We start from the raw sequence: 13,018 nt of genomic DNA, 5'->3' as shown, positions 1-13,018 counted from the left end.
ACGCGCGGGACAGGAATGGCGGGGCAGTGGCGACACAGGGGGACGAACCCTGAGGTCCTTGAGGTTCCAGGTATCTGCCCCGAGCACCCATCCTGCCAGGGACGCGCGCCCAGCCAACCTCTGAGGACGGGGCGGGAGATGTGCCCTGACCTGGGACATCCCCCAGGAGCTCCCGGAAGAAGCTGCCACCGTTCCGGCGCCCACCGAGAAAAGGAGGTCAGTCCTCCAGGGCCTACGAATCTGGGGCTAGAGCGGCTAGGCCGCGGGGCTGGGTCCAACTGGGTCCGGTGGCGCCTGCGCCACGCGAGTGGGCGGAGCCGCGGCGGGCGGAGGCCGGAGCCGGAAGCGGAAGTGGAACAGTGAGCAGGGCCTAGCTGCAGCCCGAGCCTGAGAGACGGTAAGTGGGCTGGGGCCCGCGGCGGCGAAGGCGGCTGTGGTGAGTCGGCGAAAGAGTGGGCGCCGGGGCGCGGGCCCAGGCTCGGGTCCGACTTTCTTCATTTGTTTCTTCCCCTTGGCCCACCTCAGACTGCGGCCCGACCTCTCACCCCTGACCCGCCGTCTCTCCGGGGAGGGCGGTCACTGCGGACCCCGACTTGTGGGTCCTGCGGCGTCGGGGGCGGAGCCCGGGCGTCCTCCGAGCCATGAGAGTGTCCCCCGGCCCCGGGCCGAGGTACCCGCGAGTTGGACTCGGGTTTCGACCTAGGCGGGAGAAAGCGCTCCTAGCCCCTCACACCTCACCCGCGGCACTGCCCGGGGTCGGATGCGGCCCGGCCTCGTCTTTGCCCTCGGCTCTCCTCGCGCCCCTGGCGGCGGTGACCCTGGGACTCGGGGCTGGAGAAGGGGAGGCGTTTGAGGCTGCAACCTCTGCTGGGTGCTGTGGTGACGGAGCTGCCCTGGGTCGGGGACCGGCCATACCGATGGTTAAACTGTCCGGCCGATAGGCTGGACTCTGCTTCCGGTGTCCTGATGGAAGTTGAGCCGGGCCTCACAAGTCAGGCTCCTCTAAGGCAGGGTTGGCAGCCTCCCAGCGCCGTTCCCCGTGCCCTTGAGCAGGAGCAGTGTGCTTCGCCCGGCGGCAGCCTGCAAGGTGCGGGTCTGAGGCTGCAGTGCAGCGCCTGCCAAAAATAACCCTGGGGCGCGGGGTGGCAGGAAGCCGGGAGGCGCTCTGACCTGGCTGGTGGTTCTTCTCGTCCGCCCAGTTCTCTGGCCAGGAACAGCAAGTAAGAAGCCGGAGAAAACCTGGCATTCATGGCTTGGGTTCCTTTGCCTGGCCGTTTTGCACAATGTGCAGATCGAGCCTCCTAAACTTAAGAGTGGCCCTGAGCCTGTGTCCTGAGGAGGCCTCCGTCTGGCAGAGACCAGGAGGAGTGCCGCCGGGAGGATGAAGAGTACAGGTGTTTGCCTTGTTTCTCTTGCCTGGAGTATTAAGAGGAGAGACGGGCCCCTCTCACTGTGTGGCATTTTCTGGCTGTCATTCTGGCCATCTCCTCTGCGGGCTGGGAGGTTTTATCTGTTTTCCAGGCATGGTAACCAAGGCCTAAAGTGAGTTGTGTAAGGTTACAAGGCCAGGAAATGTCACTGCTGGGATTTAGTGGGGTTTTTCTTTGAGAACTCTAGTCTCCCAAGTGCTTTGAAAGAGCTTATCTCTTGCAGCCCTGAAGTATCATTTGGAGGTGTTTTGTTGATGAAAAGTTGTCTTAAGTAACACTTGTAGGCCCAGACTTGGAGCAGGCATTTTGGCTTAGAGGACACACATTTAATTCCCACAAAACCTCCTAAAAGATTAGTATTCCCTTGCTTGAAGAGGAAGCTGAAGATTAGTTTAATAACTGGCCCAAAGGCAAACAGCTGGAAGTGGCTTTCTCATGATTCAGGTTGACATCTGACCCCAGAACTGTGACTTTCCACTCATGTAAACATACGTGGACATGGCATTTTCTAGGCCCCTGGTGAAGGCTTTGGCCAGGTGCAGCCTGGTTTGTGTCTGGCAGACCCATATTTACTGATGGGGCGGCAAGTGCCCCAGTCAGTGAGCATCTTTGGGGTCAGTAAAGTGAGATACAGTACTGCTTTTTTCTGTAGCTTGGGCACCTGATGTAGTGTAATTGCAAGAAAACAGGGAGATATTAGGCATTTAATCATGAAAATAACAAACCTAAGCTCTTGGAAAACTATCACTGATTTTACATAGCATTTGTGTCTAAGAATTGCCAGAGGCCAGATCTCAAAGTTGTATGTGGGGCTGCTGGTGGAGAGCTTGAGGGCAGTGTTTCCCAGTCACAGAGAAGCTCCCCCGGGCTTAATCAGAGAATTCCTCAGCATTCTTCCCACTCTCTGGGAGCCTCTTCATCCTGCCCAACTGCCAATGAGTTGTGGTAGTCCCTGTGGGTTTGTTAAGTGAAGCCAGGGCTGCCCAGGACTGAGACTGGCTTTGTATCATGAGTGCTTGGAGAGAGGGTTGCCCACATTGTCTGGCCCAGCCAGTAAGGTATCTGGTCCAGGATGAGAGGGGAGCTGTCCTCACAGAGTCACCATTCTCAGTTCTACCTAAGCCAACCTGCAGTGGCTATAAGTGCCAGCTGGACAGGGATTATGACCTGGGTCCCTTTGTCCTGTCTGGCTGTGCAAAGAAGTCTGCTAGCTAGCTGATCTTCTGGCTACTTATTCCTCCAGAAGGGAAGGAGAGGGTGCTGGTCCAGGAAGAGGGTTAGTAGTGGTCTTTTTTTTTTTTTTTTTTTTTTTTTTTTTTTTTTTTTTTGGTGGGGGGTGGAACCGGGCATTGAACTCAGGCTCTTGTGCTTGCTAGGGAAGTGCTTATTCCACTGAGCCATCTCCCTGCCCCGCCCCCCAGTAGTGGTCTTTTTTTTTTTTTTTTAAAATGTTTTTTTTTTTTTTTAATTATTTATTTAACATTTATTTAGTGTGTGTGTGTGTGTGTGTGTGTGTGTGTGTGTGGCCAGCTCAGCCCACCAGGGGGCGCGGCTGGCTGGCATGTGGTGCTGGGGGATCGAACCGCGGTCCCTGTGCTTTAGCCAAGCTTGTTCCAAGTAGGTGCTTTAGACCACTGAGCCATCTCTCCAGCCCCACCAGTAGTGGTCTTGACAGGAAAAGACAAAGCACTAGGGGTGTTGCTACAGATGGCCCAAAGGTCCAGGCATTTTCTGAGTGCTAAGACCCAATATGGGGGCCAGGGAAATGGCTCAGTGGAGTAAGTACTTCCCTGGCAAGCGTAAGGGCCTGATTTCAATCCCCAGTTCCGCAAAAAAAAAAAAAAAAAAGACCCAGTATGGACTGGCAGGGGCTGGGGTGGCACCCCAAACCAACATCTACCTGGATAGACTCTCGAGTGAGCTAAGAAGTGCTGGTGACCCCCGATGCATTTCTCAAGGGCTGTTTTGCTGTGCCCCCTCACCTGGACTTGGGCTCTTCCTCCCTTGGTTGGGGTATAGTTTGGGGTCACAGCTCTGGCCCCTGGCTCCTATACACTCTGTGCTAGCAGGCTTCTGCTTGTCACAGGCTCTCGATCAGGCCCTGGACCCAAAATTGGGAGGGAGCTGGGCACAGGAAACCCAATTACCTGAGAGCATGGACCTTCAGGCCACACTGGGAAGTGTTTGTCTGTGGGTTCCTTGACAAAGAAATTGCCATTAAGCAACTGTGTTAAGCTACTGTGACCTCAGAGTTCTTGGTGGCTTCATAAAGCCCAGGGGAGGGGGCTGCCCTCAAACAGAACTGTGGGCCTCTCCTGTACAGCCCCTTACAGTGTGGGCTGTGCTGAGCTGGGCTGTCCTCCTCCTGGCCTAGATGCACCACTGTAAGCGATACCGTTCCCCCGAGCCAGACCAGTACCTGAGCTACCGCTGGAAGAGGCGACGGTCCTATAGCCGGGAGCGGGAACACGAAGGGAGACTGCGCTACCCATCCCGCAGGGAGCCCCCTCCAAGGAGGTCCCGGTCCCGGAGGTGAGTGGCCCTGGGGAAGGAAAAGGCAGGGTGAGATTGTTCAAGCCTTGGAAAGTCCAAAACCCCCTAAGGTGACCTCGCTTCTGTTTTGCACCGTGGAGCCCTGCTTGGCCTCATGGGCTCTTACAATCACACCTGCGTTCTTTGGCATAGCAAGGGCTGCCCTCCTCACCATTCCTTCCTCTTCTCCCTGCTCATTGCCTCATTTTCTAGGTCAGCATTGCCCCTGCTAACCTTAGCCTTTCTGGGCAGGAATTAGAAATGGAGGCTTTGCCTTGGAAAGACTGAGCCCCATCCCAGGCCCTAGCAAGTCCAGGGCAGCTCCCACATGTTGGTGTCCCAGAGGCCCTATCCATGCTCATTTCTGCACCCACCTGTGGCCCTGGAGAGCTGGCCTTGGCCCTGAATGCTGCCCTTGTTCCAAAGGCTGTCTCCAAGAGCCCTTTGCAAGGCCCTAGCACAGGCCTTGGCTGGTAGAAACAAGGACTCCAGCTGACTGACGTCCCCAATCCCTTCTTGGTAGCCATGACCGCCTGCCCTACCAGAGGAGATACCGGGAGCACCGTGACAGTGATGCATATCGCTACGAAGAACGGAGCCCATCATTTGGCGAGGACTGCTATGGATCTTCACGCTCCCGTCATCGGCGGCGGTCACGGGATAGGGGGCCGTACCGGACCCGAAAGCACACCCACCACTGCCACAAACGCCGTACCAGGTCTTGTAGCAGCGCCTCCTCGGTGAGTGGTAGCCAGAGTGTGCTGGCTGGGCCCAGGGCCCCTGTCTTTTAGCCTCTCTCAGGTGGGCTGGTCTGGTGAGTACACCAGCCTGGGTGTGCTGCTGTGATGTGTGCGTGTGTGTGCGCGTGTGTGCACGCGCATGTGTATGGGTGTGCATGTGTGTAGTGTATGTGTGCAGTGTGTGTCTTCTGGTCCAGGTGGAGGGCTGGGCCACACCCCTAGCCCTTTGTCTTCTCGCCCCTTGCCTGTGGCAGTTTTGGGGCTCTGGCTCCGGCGCCGGCTGGTCCCCAGCCTATCTGTGTCTCCACATTGTTCTAGACACAGGCCATGTGGTGCAGGTGGCAGCGTGCTTCTTGGGGACTCTGTGGGGTTGTTGGTGTGACCTGGGGCTGCGTGGCCTCACCTTGCTAAGGCCACCCTGTCAAGTGAGGGTTGTGCCTCTGAGGCCTCCTCTCCCTGCCACTACAGAGGCAGCTACAGTATCCCTGAGATATGGGGCAGCATCTGCCTGTCAGCTCGTTTTTGTTTTGGTGGTACTTGTGACTGAACCCAGGGAGTTGGGCTTTACCATTGAGCTACATCTCCAGCCCTTTTTTGTTCTGTTTTTTATATGTGGGTCTGGCTGCTTTACCCTGGCTGGTCTCTCTCAATTTCCTAGGTACCAGCAGTCCTCTTACCACAGCCTTCCCAGTATATGGACCAAGGGTGTGTACCACTGCGCCTTGTCAGGCAGCTCAGATTGGGAGCTTCGCTTGTGACCTCCAGCTAGGTCGTCTTATCTTGATGCTTTCCTGGAGGGCAATCACAGCTGCGAGAGGCAGCTGCCTATGTGGCAGGGCAGTGAATGAAATGACATGAAGACTGGCAGCCCAGGTCTCATCACAGGCTACACCAAGAACAGGGCCTGGCCAATGTCCTAGCATGGAGGGCCACACAGACCTCTGCTGACTCGGGAGTCCACATAGTACATAGTCTCTGGAGTTCAAGCTGTTCTCTCTCCTGTGCCCCATCCCTCTTCCTCACCTCCTCCCACTGTGCAACAGTGGTAGGACCAGTGGGGCCAGTGTCTTGTCTGCAGAGCTTGCTCTCTGATGTCTTTGAGTTGCCGTGGGTTCAAGTTTCCTGCCCGTGGATGAGTCCAGCCTGGCCTCATGGCTTCCGCACTGCACCATGTGCTGCTGCAGGACAGCAGTGCTAGTCTGTGGCTCTGCTTTTCTTTTTGGTTCCCTGTGCTGTTGTGAGGTTTGGAGTGGACCTCACCTGTGAGCCACATGAGGGCCAAGCCTGGCACCTTGGTAGTTTCCCACTTGCACTTGTGCAAGAGGGCTGGTGATGGCAAGCTGTTGCTGCATTGTGGTTACTTCTTTCTGGGGCAGGCAGCAGCGTGACTCTGTGTGGCAGCATCAGGCCGGACAGGGCTGCAAGGGTGAGTGGAGGCAGGCAGGGACAGACAGGATAGCCAGGCATTGTTCACAGCTGAGGCTGGGTGGCCCTCTGACCCAGCTGTGGTTGGACTAGGCCTGGTTGGCCATCTTCTTGCGCCGATTCTTCTTACTGCATCTCTGATTCTGGCCAGATGGGAGGGACCGGGAGGGGAACACCTGAAAGAGGAGGGAGTCAGGGCTGTGGCTGTCCTCAGGGCCTGGCCCCTCAGCGGCAAGGCTGGCGTCTTTCCATGCGCTTAGGGCGCACCTCTTAAGAGATAAAAATCCAAGTTTCTTTACATACCTGTAGCTGTTTTACTTTTCTGTTTTTGAAGTTAGCTTGTGTCTTGACGTGTCCCTTGCAATATCCCTATCGTTATATATGCTGTGTGCCTTATGAAATGCTGGCATCTGGAAAATTCAACCAACCAACCCACCGGCTCCGCACCGTCTCCACCTCTGCCTTTGACTGACACTTCAATCTGTCAATCGGAACCGCCTACCATGCGATTGGTCGGATGGCGTTTCGGGGGGCGGTGCATGCAGAGAAGCCAACAGAGCAGTAAGCGCAGCAGCCGGAGTGTGGAAGATGACAAGGAGGGCCACCTGGTGTGCCGGATCGGCGATTGGCTCCAAGAGCGATGTACAGCCACCTTTCGTAAAACTTTACCTCTACTTCCTACTTCCCCTTGTTAGACAAGACCTCTCCCGCCTGGAGGGACCTCTAATGTGTGTGGCGCCTTAGCGGGGCCACCAGTAATTGCCTGAATGACACAGATGCTAGCAACTTCTGTTTTTAAGAGTGTAGCAGTGAGAGAGAAGCCTTTTTTGTTTCTGAGAATTTGAATGCTGTGGACATACAGGAGCTGCCACCCCCTTGCTGTCCAGACTCTCATGCCCAGCCTCTTCTCTCTCGTAGATGAGATCGTGGGCAACCTGGGTGAAGGCACCTTTGGCAAGGTGGTGGAGTGCCTGGACCACGCCAGGTGAGCGGGGAGGGTAGGGCTGGTATGGCATGCAGAGTGCCCTTCTCCAAGGAGAGTGGACCCTCATCTGTACACACTGGGCTTTGCTCATGTGAACTAAGGGGGGAACGTGTGGCATCCCTAGGCATGTGAAGTCCCTCCCTGGGCACTGCTGCTCAGTGAAAGCTCTGCCTTGTTCCCCACTTTCCCAGGGCCTGGAGAAACTCCTGGGAACTCTTTCAGGTTCTGTCCTACAGAATGCTGGGCTGGACTCTTACCCTACCTGTAGTCCCAGCTGAGAAACTGGCCCTGGGCCTTCACATCCTCATAGCCAGGGTCCCCTCCATCCCTTGCATAGTACTGTGAGTGGACACTGAGCTCCATCCTGGGCCCAACAGCACAGGACTTGTGTCCCCTCAGTGCTCTGTTAAGACTATGCTCATCTCTGCCTGAACCCCTGCCTCAGTGGCCCTCTATGAACAGTTTGGTGCTTTAGCTACACAGTGCCAGGCTTTCCTTCTGAGCAGTACAACCTACCAGCCATTATTTTATTACTTATTTTGGAGATAGGATCTCCCTATGTAGTTCAGGGCAGCCTTAAACTCACTGTGTAGGCTAGGCTGGCCTTGACCTGGTGGCAGTCATCTTGCTTCAGCCCTCCCATATGCTGGGATTATAGGTTTGTGCCACCATGCCTGGCTAGCTGACCAGTACCAAAGAAATGCTGAGGATTGGTCCACTACATCTGAACCACAGGGGAGATGATACAGAACATACTTAATGTGAAGAAATTCATAGTAAAAAAACTACAGGGCCATCAGTTCCTCTCAGAGTGTCCCCCACCCCACACTTTGAACATATCCCATGATTGGAAATCCTTTGTGATGTATTCCACCCTCCCCCTTTGGTGTATTTCTGAGGTGTAATCAGAAACACAATGAATGCTGCTGCTGTTGGGTCCCATCCAGTGGAAAGGCAGCCACTTAAAAGCATCACAGTGCGTCCTCATGCACCTTATTCACCAGATCTGGCACTGTGTGACTTCTAGCACTTCCCGTGAATAGGAATAACCATGAAAAAGAAATGTCTTGAATCAATTCAGGACATGGAGGCAGCCAGGACAGGACAAATAAAGACATTCATGACAGGACTTCTATAACTTCTTTGAGAGAATTCATGGCAGTGTGTCTTTCACTGTAATAAATTCTCTGTAATTTAAACACACATTTTTCAATCACACCTGTATTGTGGCTTAATTGAGTACCATGGACCGCCACATTAAAAGGGTTGCTCATAAAAGAAAGTTTGTTCTGGGAGTCGGACGTCCTCAAAACCACAGGATAAAGCAGTGACTTCCCTTTGCTCCCACCTCCCATCTCTATACCTCTTGTACCCAGTGTGGCCTGGAAGGTTAAGGCCAGGACCAGTGGGCATAGAGACAACTATACAGTGACAGATGTGGGTAGGGCAGACCCAAGAACTGTGGCATTTGGCGGCCAGGCTGTCTGACTGCCACTTTGAGTAGCAGAGGTCACTAGGCAGCTGGTATAGACTCCAAGGAGCCTTGAGGGAGTGCAGAGGGAGCATGTAGGGATGTTTTAGGAGGTGGAACTCAGCACAGTGAACCTGCAAACCTATAGGACTCCTTTGAATGAGATGCATCCTGCATTGAGGCCTGGAGCTGCAGAGGTGGGTTGGAGGGCAAGGACCAGGGTATATTGCTATAGTTCCCCCCACCAGTTGTCCAGCAAGGTGGAGAGGACTGTGATGAAGAGGGTAGCCTAACCTTGCTGGGGAGACCCCACTTCTGGCACCTGAGCATCTCACTGGCCTCTGCTCCATCCCAAAGCCCCCGTCCCAGGGGCAGGTTATGGCAGGAGGGCTGCCTGGCTTATAGGATTCTTTGCTCTCCTCAGGGCAGAAAGGCCTAAGGCTGTACTTAGGCTGAGGCAGGAGAGCTCGATGCTGGTGTGCAGAGGCCACTCTTCCCAGAGTGGGAAGGCCTCTCCTGATGTGTCATAGTCTTGGAGGTGGGGTAGAGGGTAGGCAGGGCCGGCCAGCTGCTGAGAACTTGTGTTTCTTTATGGGTCCTAGAGGGAAATCCCAGGTCGCTCTGAAGATCATCCGCAATGTGGGCAAGTACCGGGAGGCCGCCCGCCTGGAAATCAATGTCCTCAAGAAAATCAAGGAAAAGGACAAGGAAAACAAGTTGTGAGTCTGCAGGGGAAGGAGGGAAGTCTACAGGGCAGAGATTGTGCTGGCCCCTGCTATGGCCGAGGTGGTAGGCAAGCGAGCTTGCTTTCGGGCCTCCACAGGTCAGTCCTGCTCCACCTCACAGCTGTGTGCTGAAGCAGGCCTAGCTCTACACTGGGGAGCAGGACTCCCACTAGAGGACACTTCCAGGACAGACACCCAGCTCACCTCTCCCCAGCACTGCCTCAGCCTGCGAAGGGCGTCCTGAGTGTGCTGGGCTCTTCCCCATCTGCAGTGGATGCACTGGACCTGGAACCCTGGGTCCCCATAGCAGGGACTCTGTACCCCAAGGTTCACCTGGGTCATGGCCAAGGGGAGCTATGCCTGGCTGGCACTGGGGTCCTCTCTGTGTGTCTCAGCACCAGTGTGCGACTCACACATGGCCTGTTGAGAGAAGGCAGCCCGGCACAACCTAAGCCTCCCTTCTCTTCCCCAGCCTGTGTGTGTTGATGTCTGACTGGTTCAACTTCCATGGCCACATGTGCATTGCCTTTGAGCTCCTGGGCAAGAACACCTTTGAGTTCCTGAAGGAGAACAACTTCCAGCCTTACCCCCTCCCCCATGTCCGGCACATGGCCTACCAGCTCTGCCATGCCCTCAGGTGTAAGTGTGCACAGGCGGGGGGTGGCCCACTTCCCCCTCATGGGGGAAGCAGGAGGGAGGTGGGGGCCTTGGGCCCAGGCTCTGCTCCAGGCCCACAGGAAGGGGCTGTAGGGCTGGCCCAGCTCCAGCCCTGCCTCCCACCTTCACAAAGAAAAAGGACAGAAGCTGGAGCTATGTTCAGGTCCCTTGTATATCCTCTGCCAGGAGACTCAAAGTCTATCCCTTATGTACTCACCAGCCTCAAAGGGCAGATTTGGTGGCATCATTGCTTGGCAGTGTTTTTGACCACTAAGGCAGCAAGGAGAGGTCTCTGGAGAGGACAGGGATGATGATGCAGAGCTTGGATGTATGGCGTCTGCTTAGGTGGCAGAGAATGGGACCCACAAGTTCAAGGGGCAGCTCTGAAGGCTGGCCTGCTGAGACTTGGAGAGTGAAGGCTTGAGTGGAAACATGGGCCACGCCTGGGAGGCTCTGTGGTGCCCAGTATGAGCCCTGAGCTACAAGTGCTAATTGCAGGAAACCACTGCTGGTGGGACATGGGCAGGTGGGAGACTGCCCTGGCTTGAACAGCATGACCTTGCTTGCATTTTACAACGGGCCCAGAAATGTTCCTCCTGGTGCTAGAGCCCAGTAGGAAGGCCTAGTTTCCACACAGGAGAGGGGAAGAAAGTGTTCTCACTTTCCTGTCCCTCCAACCTTTTCTTCCTGGTAAAGGATCAAACCTAACCCTTTTTAAAACTGAGGCAGGGTCTTGCTAAGTTGCCCTGGCAAGACTAGTCACTTTCTTATCTCAGCTTCGCTGTGTGTTGATATTACATACATGAGCCTTTGCTTCTTTTGACCTTTTTAAGGGCAGGATCCTCAGCTCTTGAGAGGGAAGCCAACAAAGACTAGCTTCCTGGTCTTTCAGTCTGGCTTCCTGCTGGAGCAGAGGCCCAAGGTCTCAGGCTGCCTTCCTCTTCCTTCACCCCTAGTTCTACATGAGAACCAGTTGACCCACACAGACTTGAAGCCAGAGAATATCCTGTTCGTGAACTCGGAGTTTGAAACCCTGTACAATGAGCACAAGGTAGGGCACAGTGGGGAGGCTGCACCCAGTCCTGGGGTGGACATTCTGGATCAGGGCTCACTGGGCCGGCCACCTTGCCTTCCAGAGCTGTGAGGAGAAGTCGGTGAAGAACACCAGCATCCGAGTGGCCGACTTCGGCAGTGCCACATTTGACCATGAGCATCATACCACCATTGTGGCCACCCGACACTACCGCCCACCCGAGGTCATCCTGGGTGAGTGAGGCCCCGCCAGCCGTGTCACACAAAGCAGTTGTGGGGACACGAGCAGAAGCGGGGTGGCATCCCTGTCAGGCCAGGTCTTACCACCCCTCCCTCGGCTTGCAGAGCTGGGCTGGGCACAGCCCTGTGACGTCTGGAGCATCGGCTGCATCCTCTTTGAGTACTACCGTGGCTTCACACTCTTCCAGGTATGCTGTGCTGCCCCTCCTGGCTCAAGAAGGGAGTGCCTTCTAGGGTAGCAAGGAAAGGGGACTGGGTGGGAATGAGTTGTAGCAAGGGCAGAATGAAGTGGCACGGACCAGCCGTGGCCTGGGGGCAGGGCTGGCACCACCTTCCAGTGGCAGGTTTGCGCCTCCTGGATGAGGTCTGGTCCCATCTGTTCTGTTAATGCTGGGACTGACCCCTGCTGCTCTGTCCTGGCCTGCAGACCCATGAAAACCGAGAGCACTTGGTGATGATGGAGAAGATTCTGGGCCCCATCCCATCACACATGATCCACCGCACCAGGTGAGGATGCTGGCTCCCTTGGGCTACAGCAGGCAACGGGGCCACCTGCGACAGCAGACCCACCTGCCCTGTCAGCCCCTGCTGCCACCGCCATGAGCCTGGCACCTTCAGTTCCACTGCTTGACACACCCTTCCTAAATTTCAGGAAGCAGAAATATTTCTACAAAGGGGGCCTGGTTTGGGATGAGAACAGCTCAGATGGCCGGTATGTGAAGGAGAACTGCAAACCTCTGAAGGTCAGTTTCTGGCGCTCTCCTCCTCAGCTCATGCTGAAAAGACCCCAGGCACTGGGCAGACACTTGTGCTCCAGCTAGGGGTCAGCATCTGGCACTGGTGGCTTCCTACAGCCACCCCAAGGGGCCCTTAGCACAACCCCTTGCCTACTGAGTGGGCTAAGAATGTAGTTGGGAAGCAGCAAAGGAGCCTGGTGCCCAAAAGAAACTGCAGTTTCCTATTGTCTCAGTTTTGGGAACAAGCAGGCGAGGGGAAAGGGTGACCTAAACCTGGCCAGGAAGCCTGTAACTGCGCTTGCTGCCAGGCTGGACAGTTGGGTATAGATGTGATTTCTATCCACTGGTCAGGACTTTGCACTAGCAATGTGGGGTAGATGTGCCAGCCTATCAGGATGCCCCGTAACTTAAGTTTCAAGTGAACCATTAGAGCACAGGTATAGAAAGAATGGAGCTGCTGTTGTCCTAGAGGGCAGAAGTAGAGTCCTCCAAGGAGAACCGAAGCTTGGCAAGGTCTCCTAGCAGTGAGGGAACTGGAGTGGCTCCCACCACCCACCTTCACAGCAGGCACCTTGTGTCCCTGAGCAGAGTTACATGCTCCAAGACTCGCTGGAGCATGTGCAGCTATTCGACCTGATGCGGAGGATGCTAGAGTTCGACCCTGCACAACGCATCACACTGGCAGAGGCCCTGCTGCACCCCTTCTTCTCAGGCCTCACCCCCGAGGAGCGGTGCTTCCACACCAGCCGAAACCCCAGCAGATGACAGGAGCGGCCTGTGTACCAGGAGGGGGAGGGGAACTGGGCTCCTTTCTCCAGCCTCTGCCACCGGCCTCAGGGCCAGAGCCACCAATGAACAGTGCAATGTGAAGGAAGGCAGGAGCCTGCAGGACACCCAGCTGCCAGAAAGCACAGATTTGACCCAAGCTATTTATATGTTGTAAAGTTATAATAAAATGTTTCTTACTGTTTGTAACCCCTGGTACCAGTGTGTCCATCTCCAGGCTCCTGACCTTACTAATAAAGTCTGATTAGCAGCTTAGCC

The 13,018-nt window shown here is 55.4% G+C and overlaps 1 protein-coding gene across 6 annotated transcripts; it reads left to right on the top strand.

Moving 5' to 3' along the window:
* On the top strand, nucleotides 1–13,017 carry Clk3 (CDC like kinase 3). 6 transcript variants are annotated; one of them, XM_023712505.1, is made up of 13 exons: nucleotides 1–216; nucleotides 3,805–3,962; nucleotides 4,486–4,702; nucleotides 6,673–6,769; nucleotides 7,046–7,112; nucleotides 9,186–9,302; nucleotides 9,781–9,947; nucleotides 10,922–11,016; nucleotides 11,102–11,231; nucleotides 11,343–11,425; nucleotides 11,665–11,744; nucleotides 11,890–11,980; nucleotides 12,563–13,011. In XM_023712505.1, exons 1-13 carry the CDS (start codon nucleotides 16–18, stop codon nucleotides 12,737–12,739), a joined length of 1,680 nt encoding a protein of 559 aa, XP_023568273.1. In that variant the 5' UTR covers nucleotides 1–15; the 3' UTR covers nucleotides 12,740–13,011. The 6 variants fall into 6 exon arrangements, with proteins under 6 accessions (XP_023568273.1, XP_004628785.1, XP_023568274.1 ...); XM_004628728.2 differs by lacking the exon at nucleotides 1–216 and adding an exon at nucleotides 326–397 and having other exon boundaries at nucleotides 12,563–13,017; XM_023712506.1 differs by lacking the exon at nucleotides 1–216 and adding an exon at nucleotides 383–436.
* Nucleotide 13,018: the final 1 nt, after the last annotated feature.

This window comes from Octodon degus, unplaced genomic scaffold (genome assembly GCF_000260255.1).
Source record: "Octodon degus isolate 3935 unplaced genomic scaffold, OctDeg1.0 scaffold00026, whole genome shotgun sequence".
NCBI lineage: Eukaryota > Metazoa > Chordata > Mammalia > Rodentia > Octodontidae > Octodon > Octodon degus.
Note: the sequence above shows the minus strand (reverse complement) of the source record. Positions and strands in the feature narration are given on the sequence as shown.

Coding starts and splice junctions, on each gene's coding strand:
- Clk3 (XM_023712505.1), top strand. CDS start 16: ATGGCGGGGCAGTGGCGACACAGGGGGACGAACCCTGAGGTCCTTGAG. Junction 217..3,804: donor GCGCCCACCGAGAAAAGGAG/GTCAGTCCTCCA, acceptor CTCCTGGCCTAG/ATGCACCACTGTAAGCGATA. Junction 11,426..11,664: donor GTGGCTTCACACTCTTCCAG/GTATGCTGTGCT, acceptor CCTGGCCTGCAG/ACCCATGAAAACCGAGAGCA.